General features: G+C 41.3%; 1 protein-coding gene across 11 annotated transcripts in view; it reads left to right on the forward strand.

The window, feature by feature from the left end:
* The window catches only part of fam214a (family with sequence similarity 214 member A), a 92,571-nt gene extending 83,050 nt beyond the window's left edge, over positions 1–9,521 (forward strand). For 10 of the 11 annotated variants that reach the window (XM_041175024.1, XM_041175027.1, XM_041175023.1 and 7 more), the window contains 2 exons: positions 5,791–5,990; positions 8,876–9,521. In XM_041175024.1, coding sequence (XP_041030958.1) covers positions 5,791–5,990; positions 8,876–9,026 — 351 coding nt within the window. In that variant the 3' untranslated portion in view covers positions 9,027–9,521. Of the gene's footprint in view, positions 1–5,790; positions 5,991–8,875 lie in introns of those variants that run through there. The other variant, XR_005941443.1, reaches the window with a different exon arrangement.
* The last annotated feature ends 9,843 nt before the right edge of the window (positions 9,522–19,364 follow it).

Consider the following 19,364-nt stretch of genomic DNA (forward strand, 5'->3'; position numbering starts at 1 on the left):
AATCGGGGGGAAATACTCTCCACTGGTTGGAGTCATACCTAGCACAAAGGAAGATGGTTGTGGTTGTTGGAGGTCAGTCATCTTGGCTCCAGGACTTCACTGCTAGAGTTCCTCAGGGTAGTGTCCTTGGCCCAACCATCTTCAGCTGCTTCATCAATGACCTTCCTTCCATCATAATGTCAGAAGTAGGAATGTTTGCTGACGATTGCACAATGTTCAGCACCATTTATGATGACTCAGATACTGAAATTGTCCATGTCCAAATGCAGCAAGACCTGGACAATATTCAGGCTTGGGCTAACATGTGGCAAGTAACATACGCGCCACACAAGTGCCAGGCAATGATCATCTCCAACAAGAGAGAATCTAACCGTTGCCCTTGGTGTTCAGTGGCGTTATCGTCACGGAAACCCCCCCACTATCAACATCCTGGGGTTACCATTGACCAGAAACTGAACTGGACCGGCCATATAAATACTGTGGCTACAGGAGTAGGTCAGAGGCTAGGAATCCTGCACCAAGTGACTCAGCTCCTCACTCCCCAAAGCCTGCCCACCATCTACAAGGCACAAGTCAGGAGTGTGATGGACTATTCCCCACTTGCCTGGATGAGTGCAGCTCCCACAACACTCAAGAAGCTTGACACCATCCAGGACATAGCAGTCTGTTTGATTGGCACCACATCCACAAACTTTCACTCCCTCCACCACCGACGCACAGTAGCAGCAGTGTGTACCATCTACAAGATGCACTGCAGGAATTCACCAAAGCTCCTTAGCTAGTACCTTCCAAACCCACAACCACTGCCATCTAGAAGGATAAGGGCAGCAGATAGATGGTAACACCACCACCTGGAAGTTCCCCTCCAAGGCGCTCACCATCCTGACTTGGAAATGTATTGCCATTGCTTCACTGCCACTGGGTCAAAATCCTGGAACTCCCACCCTGACAGCACTGGTTGTGCCAATACCACACACACTGCAACGGTTCAAGAAGGCAGCTCACCACCATCTCAAGGGCAACTTGGGTTGGGCAATAAATGCTGGCCCAGCAATGCCCACATCCCGTGAATGAATAAAGCAAAAAAAATTCTTAGCTCACAGAGCACTTTAAGGAAATATTTTTTGCGTGATCGTGACAAATAGCGCAGAATTATAAAACAAAGTTTTTGCAAGTGTATTAAAGAAAGAAATTATTAATTTAGTTAGTCCCAAATCCTGGCCTCTGAGAATCCTTAAGTGCTAGGCATTGCCCTTGTAATGCAGTTAGCTGTTAAGACACTGTTAACATTGAAACCAGTTTGCATACAAGAAATAAAACCAGTTTTTAGTGATGTTGGTTAAGGGAATAGGGCTAACGATAAAGCTCTGTGGGGTCTTCAGTGACACTGAAAGGCAGATGTGGCTTTGATTTGAAGTCTCATTTGTTAGATGGAACCTGTCATAATACAACACTTCATTAGTACTGGGCTAGAATTTGACAACCTTCTGACTCAGGTGCAAGAGTGCCATGAATCAAACCAAGTTGACACATTTATTAAATTAGACAGCTGTCTGAGAATGCATTCTAATAATTCATTTAGTTTGTTGCAACATAAATTTTTTTCAGCCACTAATATGTTAGCTGTAAAATGGAACTGCAGGGGAGGCTGACTCTGTTCCAAGGACTAAGTCAACATGCAAACTTATTGTTCCCTTTAAAGTAAGTTAAAAACACAGGACCCAAGCAAGTTCTGAAGAAGTCATATTCGACTGAAAACATTAACTCTCACTCCACAAATACTGCCGGTCCTGCTGAGTTTGTCCGGCACTGTTTTTATAGCTTGACAACTATCACAATTTAACAAAATATATTAATGTGTCATTTGTTTTAAGAGTAATGTTGTCAGATTATTGCAAACCGTTGTATTTAATTTAATATATTTCATTGCAATCCTAAAGAGACCTAGATAATGTGTTCATGTATTGTGGAGTTATTTTCACATTGTAAATTACAGAAGTTTTACAGTAGGATAGGTATACCCTCCTAACATTCCTATGATTTAGAGCCCCATTGCCCTTTTAAAATGAATTCATTTTGTGTGACAATAGGATAGCATGATAATTCTACACACTGGAGTACTAATACAAAACACACACACGGGAGGCGACAGCGTAGTGGTGGCTAGTAATCCAGAGACCCAGGGTAATTTTCTGGGGACCCGTTTCGAATCCCCCCAGTAAAAATCTGGAATTTTTTTAAAAATCTAATGATTGTTGTAAAAAACCCATCTGGTTCACTAATATGCCGTCCTTACCTGGCCTGGCCTACATGTGACTCCAGATCCACAGCAATGTGTTGATTCTTAAATGCCCTTTGAATGGCCTAGCAAGCCACTCCGTTGTATCAGTCACAAAAAAGGAATGAAACCGGAAGGCACCAGAAACAACAACAGCAAATCAGCCCTGTCGACCCTGCAAAGTCCTCCTTACTTACATCTGGGGGTTAGTGCCAAAATTGGGAGAGCTGTCAGACTAGTCAAGCAACAGCCTGACATATTCATCCTCACGGAATCATATCTTACAGATAATGTCCAGGACACCACCATCACCATCCCTGGGTATGTCCTGTCTCACCAGCAGGACAACCGCAGCAGAGGTGACGGCACAGTGGTATACAGTCAGGAGGGAGTTGCCCTGGGAGTCCTGAACAGTGACTCTGGACCCCATGAAGTCTCATGACATCAGATCAAACATGAGCAAACATCAGCGCATACCGCCCTTCCTCATCTGATGAATCAGTGCTCCTCCTTGTTGAACACCACTTGGAGGAGGCACTGAGGGTGGCAAGGGTGCAGAATATACTCTGGGTGGGGGACTTCAATGTCCATCACCCAAGAGTGGTCAGTAGCACCATTACAAACCGAGTTGGCCGAGACCTAAAGGACATAGCTACTAGACTGGGTCTGGGGCAGGTGGTGAGGGAACCAACAAGAGGGATAAACATACTTGACCTCATCCTCACCAACATGCCTGCCGCAGATTTATCTGTCCATGACAGTATCAGTGGAAGTGACCACCGCACACCGCTGTTGTGGAGACTAAGTCCCGCCTTCACATTGAGAATGCCCCCCTCATATTGCGTGGCACTACATCATGCTAAATGGGATAGATTTCAAACAGATTTAGCAACTCAAGACTGGGCATCCATGAAGTGCTGTGGGCCATCAGCAGCAGCTGAATTGTACTCGAACACAATCTGTAACCTCAGGACCCAGCATATCCCCCACTCTACCATTACCATCAAGCCAGGGGATCAACCCTGGCTCAATGAAGAGTGCAGAAGGGCATGCCAGGAGCAGCGACAGACGTACCTAAAAATGAGGTGTCAACCTGGTGAAGCTATAACATGGGACTACTTGCCAAACAGCATAAGCAGTAAGTGATAGAGCTAAGCAATCCCACAACCAAAGGATCAGATCTAAGCTCTGCAGTCCTACCACATCCAGCCATGAATGGTGTCAGACAATTAAACAGCTGACTGGAGGAGGAGGCTCCACAAATATTGCTATCCTCAATGATGGAGGAGCCCAGCATATCAGTGCAAAAGATAAGGCTTAAGCATTAGCTACAATCTTCAGCCAGAAGTGCCGAGTGGATGTTCCATCTCTGCCTCCTCTGGAGGTCCCCAGCTTCACAGATGTCAGTCTTCAGCCAATTCAATTCACTCAACATGATATCAAGAAATGGCTGAAGGCACTGGATACTGCAAAGGCTATGGGCCCTGGCAATATTTCAGCAATAATACTGCAGACTTGTGCTCCAGAACGTGCTGCACCCCTAGCCAAGCTGTTCCAGTACAGCTATAACACTGGCATCTACCCGGCTATGTAGAAAATTGCCCAGGTATGTCCTGTACACAAAAAGCAGGACAAATCTAACCTGGCCAATTACTACCCCATCAGTCTATTCTCCAACATTAGTAAAATAGTGGAAGGGGTCATCAACAGTGCTATCAAGCATCACTTGTTTAACAATAACCTGCTCACTGATGCCCAGCTTGGGTTCCGCCAGGGCTACTCTGCTCCTGACCTCATTACAGCCTTGGTTTAAACATGGACAAAAGAATTGAATTCCCAGGGTGAGTTGAGAGTGACTACCCTTGGCATCAAGGCTGCATTTGATCGAGTGTGGCATCAAGGAGCCCTAGCCCGAGTCAATGGGAATCTGGTGGGGGGGATATACTCTCCATTGGTTGGAGTCATGCCTAGCACAAAAGAAGATGGTTGTGGTTGTTAGAGGTCAGTAATCTCAGCTCCAGGACATCACTGCAGGAGTTCCTCAGGGTAGTGTCCTTGGCCCAACCATCAATGCTTCATCAATGACCTTTCTTCTATCATAATGTCAGAAGTGGGGATGTTTGCTGATGATTGCACGATGTTCAGCACCATTTGCGACGGCTCAGATACTAAAGCAGTCTGTGTCAAAATGCTGCAAGACCTGGACAATATCCAGGCTTGGGCTGACAAGTGCCATGTAACATTCGTGCCACACAAGTGCCAGGTCATGATCATCTCCATCAAGAGAGAATCTAACTATCACCCCTTGATGTTGAATGGCATTACCATCACTGAATCCCCTACTATTAACATCCTGGCGGTTACCATTGACCAGAAGCTGAACTGGACTAGCCATATAAAAACTGTGGCTACAAGAGCAGTCAGAGGCTAGGAATCCTGCGGTGAGTAACTCACCTCCTGACTCCCCAAAGCCTGTCCGCCATCTATAAGGCACCAGTCAGGTGTGTGATGGAATACTCCCCACTTACCTGCATGAGTGCAGTTCCCACAACACTCAAGAAGCTTGACACTATCCAGGACAAAGCAGCCGTTTCATTGACACCACACCCACAAACATTCACTCCCACCACCACCAATGCACAGTAGCATGATGCACTGCAGGAATTCACCAAGGCTCCTTAGAGAGTACCTTCCAAACCCACGACCACTACCATTCAGAAGGACAAGGGCAGCAGATAGATGGGAACACCACCACCTGGAAGTTCCCCTCCAAGTCATTCACTACCATAACTTGGAAATATATCACCGTTCCTTCACTCCCTGGGTAAAGATCCTGGAACTCCCTTCCTAACAGCACTGTGCATGTGCCAACACCACACAGACTGCAACGGTTCAAGAAGGCAGCTCAGCACCACCTTCTCAAGGGCAATGAGGGGTGGGTAATAAATGCTGGCCCAGCCAGCGAAGCCCACATCCCGTGAACGAATGAAAAAAAAACACGCACAATGGTAGGATGCAGCTGTGATTTTCTAATTTGCCGAAACTTGTCAATCTGCACACTGAGAGGAGGCAACAAATGCAGGCAAGCCCTCTCCATCACACCTCTGGGGATCCTGTGAAAATCAGAATAATTATCACTATGCTACTCTTTTAAATCTTGTACTTACCAGCTTAAATTGCTACGGGCAAAGGGGAAGATATTCCTAGCATGCGTGCTCAACCTCAGTTGGTACATCGTCTCAGGTGAATAGAAATTATGCTTGTAGATTAATTTTTAAATGTCATTGTACTGCCATTAATGATCTGTAAAAATTAAATAGATCATTGTGCAGTGTGGGTATGTATTAAAACTATTTTGCCTTGATTTCCTAAATGTGCTGCTTCTACATTTTGTGCACATTAATTCTGCTTTTGATCAAATTTTCATGACCCATACAATCGTTTGTTACTTTCTGTGCTATATTATGCAAACCTTCTGTTTTTATAGCTGATAAGTGTAAATTATCTTTCAGACTTTATTCAATCCAAACAAGACAGTGGTTAAGATGTTTGTAGTGATTTATGACTTGAGGGACATGCCAGCCAATCACCAGACATTCCTACGACAGAGGACGTTTTCCGTTCCTGTGAAACGTGAAACTGTTGGACATGCCAATAAAGAAAATGTAATCCAGACTGAAGAAAGGATACTTCGCTACCTCGTGCACTTGAGGTAACCATAAAAACAATATTTTTACAATATACAGTACAGCATTTGGTGATAGTGATAAGTAAAGCATTTGTAACAGTCTCTGTTTGAACAGTTGTGCATTATTCATAATTCTTTGTTTTCATGCAAAACAAAATACTTTTAAAACCCTTTGGACATTTTAAATTAGTTAAACTTTCAAGTTTAAAATCAGCTAATTTTCCAAGAAATAAACTAATAAAATTTTGGGGCATTTGTAATTGTTTTGTAGCATTGATTGACAGACACCATTATAAATGAACATGAAACCTGAGTTATGCCTTTGTTCCTTTTAACCTGGGACTTGGTTAAAATTGGATAACAACACAGGAAAACTAGTATATCCCTTAGCCTGGAACAAAACTGGAACAGTAATTTTTAAATGAACTCCATGGTTGTGCAATGAGCACCAAATAAATACTTTCAGTATTAAAAAAAAGTCAAATGAAACCTGCAGAAGAGCCATTTTAGACTTGAAACCTTTAACTCTGTTATCTTTCCACAGATGCTGCCAGACCTGCTGGGTTTTTTCCAGCACTTCCTCTCTTTATTATAAATGAAACCCCTATTAGGAGATGGGAAATAACATATTGTGGTTCACGACTTCTGCTCTCTTGTGCATAGTGTAACATATGCATTACATATGCATGTTACATGCTATATTCTACCTGCAATACTGTATTAACATGAATGTGTGAAAGTGCAATGTTGAAAGGGAGGAAAGATGATTGGGTTAAAAAGAGGGAAAAAAACTACAATGTCTGCATCAAGTATTCCTAAGTCTGCTAAAGCACATAATGCTTTACACAGACCTAACAACCTCCCTAAGATCTAGCCTGAAATAAAGCTGGTGATGCTACATCTAGATGATATTTCCATCTCCCATCTCCATGAATATTATCAATTAGATTCATAACTTATGAACTGTAATGCTGCAACTGAGGTCTTGGAACTGAAAGAACTTGCCACACAAAGGGCAGATGTTCAATTTGTGCTTGAGTTTCAGTTCAGTCCTTGATTCAACAAAGCAGCTTTTCTGTACCATGATCACATGATTTATCATCTTGTAGCAAAATGTGATCTTTGTTCTGTTTTGCATGTGGGTTAGTTTTACCCAGTAATAAGATCTCAAATAGATATTGTCATAATTAGTATTATTCTGTTCTTGGGGTTAATTCTTCAGTTTATTTGAGTATCGATACCGAATTTTGGTTAGCAACATGAAAGAAATTTATTTATAAATGGGATTGGTTTTACATTGCCGCAACAAAAAAAATGAGCAAGTGACCAATTTATATGCTGCAAACTTAAAGTTTCTAACGGTCAATTTTTACAGCAGCTTGTGTCCAATGACCAAAAAAAAATGGATTGAATGAGAAGTTACTCAAAATCTTTCCCCCTTTTTTCAGTACAGTCCGACAATCTTGTTGCTCCTTACATTGCAAAACATTTCCAATCACATCTTTCTTCTCAATGCAAAGCATCGACTATCTGATATTCTGCTACTGGAATTAGCAATTTTCTATCTCAATCTTAAAATGGTATGGAAAGGTGGCTGCTACATCCAGCACCACGTTACATTTCCCTTTGTACAACAGTTAGTACCCCAAAATAAAAGTCGAACTTAGGATGACAAAAACTGCTGAAGCGATAGCTAGAGACATATATCTGGAAATCCAACGATACATCCTCAGTTCATCAGCTGTCCACTTGTGCAGCTCTAGAGGGACCATCCTTGCATAAAATATCAGTAGCCATGATTTTGTTGACTAGTGATACATTGTCAATGTTGTAAATTGCTGTGGCAGTCCCAACTCCAGTCTGGTGGTATGAGGAAAAGAGGGGAGACAAATATTGTGGAGTGAATTTATCTGGCATAATGCCATATGTATATTTCGGCCAGGTCTGACTAGATTAATGTTCAGCAATTTGCTTTCTCCAACTACAAAATGGTCACTTGCCTAACCATAGAGTTCAGCCCTTCAGACTTGCTAAAAAATATGCAAAAGGCAAAGTTAGTTTTGAAGCCAAAAAAGAAACAGCTCCCCTCAGAACAAAATACAAAATGGAAAATGTGATCCTTTCTATACTGTGCATCTTGTGAACATTTCATTTTTTAGTCCAATGCAGTCCTTCCATCGGAGTAGTTTCAACAGCATTCAAAGATCAAATGTTAGTAGAGAGTTGTATAACTCCTCAAGACTTAGTACAAGACCCGGAAGGAAAGCAATTTGCTTCTATCAATAATGAGATAATTATAATCCACTTCAACCTGAGTTTAGGTCCAGGGCTTTTTATCAAACTACTGGTTTCTTTGCATTGAACCATCACAGAACAACTGCACATTCACTCGAACTTAATAACTTAATGGTGCGGGTCAGGACCACAGAAAAGTACAGGGGTCCAGTTATTCACAATGAATTGTAATGGTCAGGTTGATGATGCAATTCTAGGTTGTATCACAGGAATTATGGCATTTAAAAGCCAAGAGGAAACTCCCTCTCCTCATGCATAGAAGAATGAATCCAAGCTTCATCTGCTTTTTACTTGAACATCTTGGCAGATAAAATTTCCAAATTGAATTTGGTGTTCCCCCTGCAGTTGTGTTTTACTTAAAACCTATCTAGACCAGATTTGAGATGGTTCCTGCAACATTTGGAATCATTGTTAATAACAACATCTAAGTAACTGTTCTTTATAGGATTATCCCACCCAAACTCTGCTTTTGTGAGTCATACTGAAAAGTATGTTATAAGGGGGACATTTATCTATGTTTTCTAGCAGGTAGGCAAGCAGATTAGATATTTGGTCTGTTTGTAATAATGTAGACTCAAAATGAATGAATAATGAGAACGTTTTCTTTGTTCTAGGTTCCAGAGTTCAAAATCTGGAAAGATCTACCTCCATAGAGATGTCAGACTCCTTTTTTCTCGAAAGTCGATGGAAGTTGACAGTGGTGCTGCATATGAATTAAAATCTTACACAGAAATTCCAACAAACCCTCATTTTTCACGATGTTAGCAACCTTTGTATTGTTTAGGACTTTTTTTCCTTTTTTTTTTCTGGAGAACGGCACATGTTCAGCTAATTAATGGAAATAAAATAATGCACAATATATGATTGAGAATTTATTGGTACTAGTCTTTTAGAGCCCTGGCACCTATTAGACAGTGGACCAGTCTTGTGTAAGTGTTTTGAATAAAACTCCCTTATACTTAAAGCGAGCAGTAGACTGGAATGAAAACCATGATACCCTGATATTATCTGTACTGTTACAACAGAAGTCACAAACCACTTTATTGGATGTGTTGCAATAGTAAAAACCAGAAGTAGTTTAGTGTTTAAACGTTTTATTTTATTTGTCTTTTTATTTAATATTTAAATTAATGTTTCACTTATTGCACAGGTAATTTTTTTGTCCTGTTTAGTGTTATTATGTAGCATAAAGTTATGTAAAATCATACTCTGTATTTCTTTTGATGTGAATAATACACCAATATACAACATATATGTAAACCTCTGCTTGTCTGTCCATGACTGTGCGTGGAAGTATTAGGTTTTAATTGATGTGTAAGATTCCAGTTTTCTCTCACTGTCCTAGAATCATGCTTTCCTGAACTGACCCAACAATGTAGTAGAAAAGTTTAAGCAATTGTTCTCTTTCCCCTGCCTCCCAAAGGCACTGATACATGCTGGTGTACAGTTCCAGGGGCTTAGGCAAACCTCCAGTCCCTTATCCAAGTCGACCTTCTTCATATGTGACTTTAGACAATGAATTATCAAGCTATTCAGTTGTGGAGGGCAACACAACAGAACATTGCATTTTATTCGTCAATTGTTCAAACGTGGCATTGTCCAACAAGTCTGACTTAATCATTAGTAGGTAACATCCCATCAACAGCACAGGCACTGAAAAAAATTTGTGCCCAAATTAAATAATTCTGTGTTTTTATACACCCATCCAGACATCTTTAACAGATGTCGCTACCAATCATCATTATTGTGTTGGCGTTTTCCTGCGACTACTGCAGCAACTTGTACTGATGTATCTCTAACATAGTAAATGACCCAGTACATTTTGCAGAAACAGAACTGAGCAGTAGGAGAAGAATTAGAGAAGATAACTCCATGAAGTCATGGTCCAAGATGTGGGTTTGAGGTAACTTTTGACAGTGGGAAAGAAGTAACAAGCAAGCGGAGTTTAGGAAGAGATTTCCAAAATAAAAGGCAGAGGGGATGGTATGAAATGGGATACAAATGGCTAAGTTTTAGACAGGTTCCTGTTTATGTAGAGTAGAGCAAGGAGGTCTGTTAGCCAAGTGTTGAAGTCAAGCCTGAAGGTGACAATAACATAGACAAGAATTTCATTGATAGTGGAAGTGAGATAGGGCAGAAATGGTTAATAACCAACTTTCAGTGATAGATAGGATATGCAGTTTGAAGCTTGGCTTGGAATTAACTTTGACATTGAAGTTGTAAGCCATTGTTTAGCTTGAACTAGATGCTGAGGAGTTGGTGTGGACTTCTGGAAGAAGTCGAATAGTAATATTTTGGGTTTGATGATGTTTGGAGGAAGCTCTAGTCAAGGGTGGTGACAGTTAGAGCTGCATATCATCAACATCCTTCTGGAAGAGAGGCAGTCTTTCTGAATCATGCAATTGAAAGCAGCGTATAAACTGAGCAGGAATGGTTCAGAATGGAACCCCATGACATTTCCAAGGTGACTGAAAAGATGAGAGCTATATTGATACAGGTAGGAATGAAACAAACTAAGGATGGTTCTAGGAAGATGGACCCAGAGGAGGGTTGGTGGAGAGGATGGAGTGGTTAATTGTGTTGAAATAATCATAGAGGTTAAGAAAAACGAAGGGTAATATGCCTTAGTTGAACTTACAAATATACCTTGGTGTTACAAGTAGGGTGGAAACTGGATTGAAACGATTGTATCTGGGAGAATGGGAGAGATAAGTACTGAGCTGCGTGTTCACAGTGTGTTCAAGGGATCTTGGGAAAGGGTGGTTACAGGTGAGTGGTATTCAAAGGGGTCAAAGATGTACATTTTAAAGGAGCGACGTTGGTCATTTTGAAAAGTGTAGGAACAGTGCCTGAGGAAAGGAATTGATTGATAATATAATGGAACAATTGGCTAAAGAAATATAGTTGCATAGGCAGATGTTGGTTCAGAATGAGGTCGAGAAGGGAAGAGGTAGATCATATAGAGAAGGTGAGATAAATAAGGGCTTGAGGTGGATTTTTCACCTAATGATAGATTGTAAAAGGTTGTGGTGAAGACGTGCTTGAATTTGTATCTACCTTGTAGGGTAACGGTACTTCCGCCTAGCATTTTGCTGTAGCAGCAAAACTAATGTAGCAACTCTGGAAAGTGGAGAATTGAAACCATCATCATCATTCTTTATCATGTGTAAATTATCTTTTTGTCTTTAAACACCAAATATGGATTTGCAGAGAAAATAATATAAAATTATAGCAATGATGGAAAAACTCTCAATCCAACATACACAATTTAAATTGTTTAAATATTATTTGCATCATTGATCATTAATGAATATTGAGATACAGTGTAATCCTATCTTGATTTTCATCATGTAATCTCCATGGTTTCATTAACTGGCTATTGTTGGTGTTGCCCCAGGAGAGACAATAAGAAGAGTCTGAAAAAGAGAAGTTGAATTATGTAAAGTAAAAAAAAAAGGGTGAAGAGATCCAAATACTGCTATTTTGTGCTTATTGAAAGGAGAATTGTTTATTACTATCTAGAGAACAGAGTATATGGCTGTGCAGCAAATCCAGTACTATAGGCCAGAATTTTCCAGCCTCTCATGCTGGTAGGATCTTCCAATCCCGCCGATGTGAATGGAGACATCAATAGCTCACCAACCCTGTTGCAGGGAACCTGCCATAGTCTTAATAGGCATTGTTGCATGCAGTGTTGATGTACCCTCTTACACACACTTCAATATTTGGCAGTTGCCTAATCCCTATGCTTTTAGTTCATTAATACTTGTGCAATTAATATTTGCATTCCTATACAAACACCTAGACAAGAGCAATGAAAATCACTTTAACACTACTGGTGCTGACAATCCACTAGTCTCTTGCTACAACTCCAGCGAGAGGATTGTGGCATCCAATGGAAGGTATTGGTGGCCCAGTTGCATCGCCAACATTTCTTAGAGCCTCTGTCCACCCCTTGCAAGGCAAATGCCATCGGGTTGGAATGAAGTTTAGGGAGCCACTGTGGCTGCCTCCTGCTTTGCCTGGTTCAGTTGCAACCCTGTCTTTAAGGTGGCTAGTGTGCCAAGGGGGCGAAGTCTCCAAGCATGAGGAAGTGAGCCTGGTGTTCAGACCGGTGAAGGTGCCTGAAAAGAGCACTACATATCTTGGTTAGTGAGGGAGCTAAGAGGAGCATGGCGGGTGTTGCCAGGTAAAGTCTGGGCAACTCATCCTCTTTCAAACAGGGTGGATACTGGTGTTTCCTTGGTGATTGTTGCGCTGCCTGCCTTATGTGAATGAGCTATTCTTCCTCCAGTCCTGTAAATTCTGGCAGCTTCAATGCTGGAAGTCAGCAAGATGGGCTAGTAATTGGAAAAATGCTAGAATCTATTATTAGGGATGTGGTAACAGGGCACTAAGAAAACCTTGGCATGATTAAGCAGAATCAACAAGGATTTATGAAAGGAATTAGTGTTTGGCAAATCTGTTTAGAGTTTTTTTTGAGAATATTACTAGTAAGGTGGATAAGAGGGAACCAGGGGATGTCTTTAGTGTATGTGGACTCTCAGAAACCAAGAGGTTATTACACAAAATTGGGACTCATGCTTGGGCTAGTATATTAGCATGGATTGAGGATTGGCTAATGAACAGAAAATAGACAGTAGGAATAATTGTGACATTTGGCAGGCTGTAACTAGCAGGGTACCACAAGGATCAGTATTGAGGCCTCAACCATTTACAATCTATATTAATGACTTCAACGAAAAGACTGAGTGTAACATAGCAAAGTTTGCTGATGATACAATATTAAGTAGGAAAGTAAATGGTGAGGAGGATGCAAAGAGGCTGCAGAGGGATATAGACAGATTGGGTGAGTGGGCAAGAAGATGGCAGATGAGGCAATGTATAAAGTTATCAATTTTGGTAGGAAAAATGAAATAGCAAGGGACTGGGGAGGTTTTACATTCAGGGGGACCTGGGTCTCCAGCTGCATGAATCACAATGCTAAAATAGTGGTGCAGCAAGGAATTAGGAAGAAAAATGGTGTGGCTTATGTTACAAAGGGATTGGAGTATATGAGTAAAGATGTCTTACTATAATTATACGTATTGGTGAGGCCACACCTGGAGTACTGTGTACAGTTTTGGTCTCCTTAAAGAAGGGCATACTTCTCTAGAGAATGCAACAAAGATTCAGTAAACTGGTTCCTGGGATGAGTGGGGGTTTGTTCTGTGGGGAGACATTGTGTAGACTTAGGCCTATATTCCCTGAAGTTTAGAAGAATGAGCAGTGATCTGATTGAAACATGTTAAATTCTTAAGGGGCTTGACAGGTTCTGAGAAAATGTTTCCCCTGGTTGGGGAATCTAGAACCTGGGGTCTCAGTATCAGAATAAGGGGCCAGCCATTTAGGACTGAGGTAAGACATTCTTTCACTCATAAAGGATTGTAAATTTTATTGGAATTTTCTACCTCCAAGACCCATGGATGCTAAGTTGTTGAATATACTCAAGATAGAGGTGATAGGTTTTAGGATACTAAAGGAATTAAGGGGATAGTGTGAGAAGGTGGAGTTGAGATAGAAAATCAGCCATGTTCTGTTGATGGCTGAGTAAGCTGCAAGGTACAAATGGCCAACTTCAGCTCTTACTTCTTAAGTTCTTAAGTAATATTACAGTATAGAAATAAGTCTCTGGTTTCCTTTTTAACTCAGATTTCCAACATTAACAGTTTTTCCCTTTTCATTTCTCCCATTTTTCTTGCCTTATGGTTCTTTCACTGCCTTACTCTTTTTGTAGCCTTTCATTCTTTAAATTACTTTTGCTGTCTCAATGAAATCTTTGTACATCATACACCAGGTTCCATGTCTTCTAAGTTTTCAAAATTACTGTTTCCTGGTCATTAGTGACAGACATCAGCATTCCTGGCTCCTGGGCTGTAGCTGTTATTGTTTGTCATTCTATTTCAACACCATGTTTTGTTCCTGTCAAGTAACCAAAGGGTCTTTATCTGAAACAACCCACCTTCATTCTTCCCAGCTGCATTCGACCTGCTGCACATTTCTAACTTTAATTTCAATTCCCAGCATTTGCAGTTGTTTTTCTTTCTATTTGTTGTTTCCATTCCTGATCTCCATTTTACAACACTGTACCCCTATAGGCAGCAAAACTACGCCAATGTAGACTCTGTCGGCTACAAACTGACGTGTCAAACCAGTTCCTGCCGCACAGAATACTGTTGCAATATAACTTCATTTTTTAAATTCATTCACGGGATATGAGTTTCGCTGGCTGGACCAGCATTTATTGCCCATCCCTAGTTACCCTTGAGAAGGTGGTGGTGAGCTGCCTTCTTGAACCGCTGCAGTCCATGTAAACTTACAAGTGCAACCACTGTCCTGTGAATGGAGTAATGACATAATATAGTCTGTGCTTATTCACTATGCAATTTATTATCCAAAATTTGCTGCATTCCTATCAGCAATGTTCAGAAGTCCACGTACATGACAATGGTTTAGAACACAGTCTGAATATTTGTGCAATCTGGCTTGAAATAAAATGGGAAGGGAAGAAAATTAGACACAGAAAACTTGATATATTACTTCAGACTAAATTTTTCATTATAAGATGATATCAGAACTTAGCTGTTATAACTATCAAGGAAGGTTTATTGGCTTCAACAACATATTTAAATAGCATCTTTAAGATAAACCGTTCCAAGGCACTTCACGGGATTATAAATACCAAGGCACGTAAGGTGGTATTAAGGCAGATGGCCAAAAGCTTGGTCAAAGAGGTAGATTTTGAAGAGTGTCTCTTGACGCCCTCACAGGTGGATGTAAAGGATCCCATTTCACTATTTTGAAGAGCAGTAGAGTTATCCCCGGTGTTCTGGGCAATGTTTGCCCCTCAGTCAACATCACGAAAGCAGCTTATCTGGTCACTATCACATTGATATTTGTTAGGGCTTGCTGTGTGCAAATTGACTGCCATGTTTCTTATATTATAACAAACTCCAAAACAATGCTTGGAGGTTTTGTATCCCTAGGCCCCTACATGAGCATCAATCACTCTAAATTAGGCATGGTTCCAACTTTTTGTATATAGCTCTGTTCGCATCGTAAAGTGCCCAAAACACTTTACAGGAGCATTACCAAACTTTTTTTATTGAGCTACTTACGAAGATATTAGAGCTAATGACCAAAAGCTTGGTCAAAGAGGGGCTTTTAAGAAGCATCTCAAAGGATGTAGGCGAGGTGAAGAGGTTTGGAAATAGAATTCCAGAGCCAAGGAGCTGAAGGCACAGATGGCATTGGTAGAGCAATTAAAATTGAGGATGCTCAAGGGATCAGAATTGGAGGAACGCAGATAATTTTGGAGAGATGTGGGATTGGAAAAGATTAGAGATAGAGAGTGGCAAGGCCATGGAGGAATTTGAAAACAAGGATGAGAATTTTTAAAATCAAGGTATTGCTTAATCAGGAGCCAAAATTAAGTCAATGAGCATAGAAGTGATGGGTAAAATAGACGTGGTGAGAGCTAGGATAAATACAGCAGAGTTTTGGATGAACTCAAGTTTATGGAGGATATAACATGGGATGCTGGCCAGCACTGTGTTGGAATAGTCAAGTCTAGAGGTGGCAAAGGCATGGATGAGGGTTTCAGAAGTTGAACTGAAGCAGAGATAGCATTGGGTAATGTTATGGAGGTAGAAATAGACAGTCTTAGTGATGGTGTGGATGTGTGGTTGGACATTTATCTCTGGGTCAAGTATGACATCAATGTTGTGAACAATCTGGTTCAGCATCAAACATTTGCCAGGGAGAGAGATGGAGTTGGTGTTTTAGGTCTTCCAAGTATCTAGTTGGAGGAAATTTTAGCTAATCCAGTCCTGGATGTCATACAGGCAATTACTTGCAAAATGTTGTTTACGTTATTCAAAGCCACCTTGAACACATTTCCACCATGTAAGAATATATCCTTTTTTAATAACATTGTCATGGGCAAAAATGTGATGTGAGTATGAAATTTCCCAAAAGTAGATGTAAGCCTGATATTGAGAGATGGAGCAAAAACAAAATACTATAGATTCTGGAAATCTGAAGCAAAACCAGAAAATGCTGGAAAAACTCAGTTGGTTCCGCAACAAAGGTGAAGAGGGAAACAGTTTATGTTTTAGGTGATGACGTTTCATCGGAAAAGAAAAATGTGGCATATTGAAAAGATTCGAAGCAAATACCTAGGCAGAGAAAGGGGGAGGAAAGGAAGAACAAAAGAGAATGCCTGGGATAGAGTGGAAGGTAGGAGAGATCATACTACAACAGGCATGAGGGTGCAAGGCAAAGGGAGATGGTAAGAGGCAAGCACTAATAGAGGAGCCGAGAAGAGAAGTAAATAGATTGAATAGAATCATCACCAGCAGCTGCCATTTGAGAAAGTGGAGGCAGAGGTTATGATCTGATATTGTTGATCTCAGTAAGTCTGGAAGGATGTAAGTGCCTAATCAATAGATGAGGTGCTGTTCCTCAAACTTGCTTTGAACTTCTGAAATAAAGTTCAAGTAAAAGCGAAATGCTGCGGATGCTGGAAATTTGAAATTAAAACAGAAAATTCTGTAAACACTCAGCAGGTCAGGCAGCTTTTGTGGAGAGAGAAACATTGCTGTTTATCTCTCCACAGTTGCTGCCAGACCTGCTGAGTATTTACAGAATTTTCTGTTTTAATTTCAGATTTCCAGCATCCGCAGTATTTTGCTTTTACTTGAACTTCATTGGAATACGGTAGGAGTAAAGACAGGGAGGTCAAAGTGGGAGTGGGACTGAGAATTAAAATGAAGGGTGTAGAATCGAAACCCCTCCAACTGGGAAATTTATGGAACATAATTTCAAACCCACGGACAAGTTTTTTTTTCATTCGCAGGATGTAGGCATTGCTGGGCCAGCGTTTATTGCCCATACCTAATTGCCCTTGAGAAGGTGGTGATGAGCTGCCTTCTTGAACCGCTGCAGTCCATGTGTGTAGGTACACCCACAGTGCTGTTAGGAAGGATTTTGACCCAGCGACAGTGAAGGAACGGTGACATGTTTCCAAGTAAGGACAGTGAGTGACTTGGAGTGGAACTTCCAGGTGGTAGTGTTCCCATCTATCTGCTGACTTCATGATTGGAACTATAAATTTCAAAAAGATAAGCTGCAGTACAGGGTTGGGCAGCAAGGGGTTAATTCGGACATTTAGTGAAAACACAGTGCCTCATCAAAAGGGTTTGTACATTGACTAATGCAATCAAGAAGCCTGATTACCCAATAGAATGGCACAAAGGACATATCATCAATACAACACACTCAAGGAATTAGTCAACCACCACAGACAATAGAACTGGAACAGGGTCATTCAAATCCTCATTAACTTTGGAGCCAGGTGCTGTTACTGTGCTGTCACCGTGCCATTTCAAACAGCAGGAGAATTGCTCATACAATGAGAACTGATAATATTTGTCTGGATACATCTTCCATGGAAACTCCTGTATTGTTTCAACCAGCAGGAGCTGATGACATTTGACTGGACTTTGCGTGGAATCAACTAAATGGACATTGGAACAACAGGAAATATGGTTTGACATGTCTGAGTTAAATTATTATAAAACAACAGCAGATCTGAGATTTTGGGCTATAGTTGAAAGAAGCGTCGAGTTTGGTCACCTTGACTCAGGCCCACAGTCAACAGACAGACAGACCAGCCATGTTGGGGATTGTAAGTCTCAACCAAATTGTAGTGATATTGGTCTGAGGGGTTTTTAAGATTTCAGGAGAGGGCATGATGTTTTCCCTGTATTTTTGTAAGTTTTAACTGAGTCGAGGTGATTTTGTGTTGGGTACTGAGAATAGGTTGTTTTAAACTGTGCAGTTGTGGGTGATTCAATAAAACAATTGTGAATTATCAGAAGAAACTTGTCTTGTTGGTCATTCTGTTAAAGTCATACACTCATGAATCTGGTGTCACTTGAACTTGAGTGTGGGGAGGGTCTCTGAGGGAAAAGGGGAATTCCCTACACAGGACACTGGAAGTTCAGGTCATGCTTGCGGACAACATGGAATTGTTCATCAATGCAGTCACCCAATCTACCCAATCTGCATTTGGTCTCCCTAGTGTAGAGGAGACCTCATTGGAGAGCAGTAAGTACAGTATAACAAATTGAAGGAACTATGATTAAAATTCTGTTTCACCTGCAAAGAGTGTTCAGGGCCCAGGACACTGAGAATGAAGGGGGTAAAAGGTCAGGTGTTGCATCCCCTGCGCTTGTTGCTGGGGCTGATTGTGGAGTGATCAAGGTGTTACAGAGGGAAAGGCCACTTCATGACAACCTGGTACACTCCTCCATCACCCAAACAAACCCCCCCTTTCCCTGCCACCTCCCCATGAAAGCATAGGAGATGCAAACAGCTACCCTTTATCTCCTCCTTTCTCACCATCCAGGGCCCCAAACATTCCTTCCAAGTGAAGCAGTGATGTCCGTAATTTATTTGTACTTCTTTCAACTTAACATATATATATTCACTGCTCATGATGTGGCTCCTCTTCACCAGGGAGAGCAATCACCTTTGTTCCACCTGCAAGCTCGACCCCGAACTTACAGGTACCCATAATTGTAATTCTCAGCCCCACTCCAACTCTGACATCTCCATCCTTGGCTTCATGTACCACTCCAATGAAGGCTCAGTGTAAAGCTCAAGGAACAGCAACTCGTCTTTTGATTAGGTACTTTGCAGCCTTCTGGGTTGAACATTGAATTCAACAGGTCATAACTTCTGCCCCGTGTTTTTTGCTGTTGATAGAGTGACCAACCATCCTGGATTTTATGGGATCGTGCCGAAATTGAGGCAATTGTCTCATGTTGCGGGTTGTACGATGCCAGGGTGCTGTTTTACTTGGCACGAGACCTTTACATTTCACACACGCACGGTCAACAAGTGTGTGTTCGTACTGCTCCGAGATGCCTGTGTCTGACAGAATCACCAGCATCACCCACCCACCTCCCTGCTCTTTTGCAGAGGCTCCAAGCATCACCCTCTGCTTTAACAGGTTAGCCAGCAACCCTACACCCACTTGTATGGTCCCCCACAACAAAG

The sequence above is a fragment of the Carcharodon carcharias genome, chromosome 26 (assembly GCF_017639515.1).
Source record: "Carcharodon carcharias isolate sCarCar2 chromosome 26, sCarCar2.pri, whole genome shotgun sequence".
Taxonomy (NCBI): Eukaryota; Metazoa; Chordata; class Chondrichthyes; order Lamniformes; family Lamnidae; genus Carcharodon; species Carcharodon carcharias.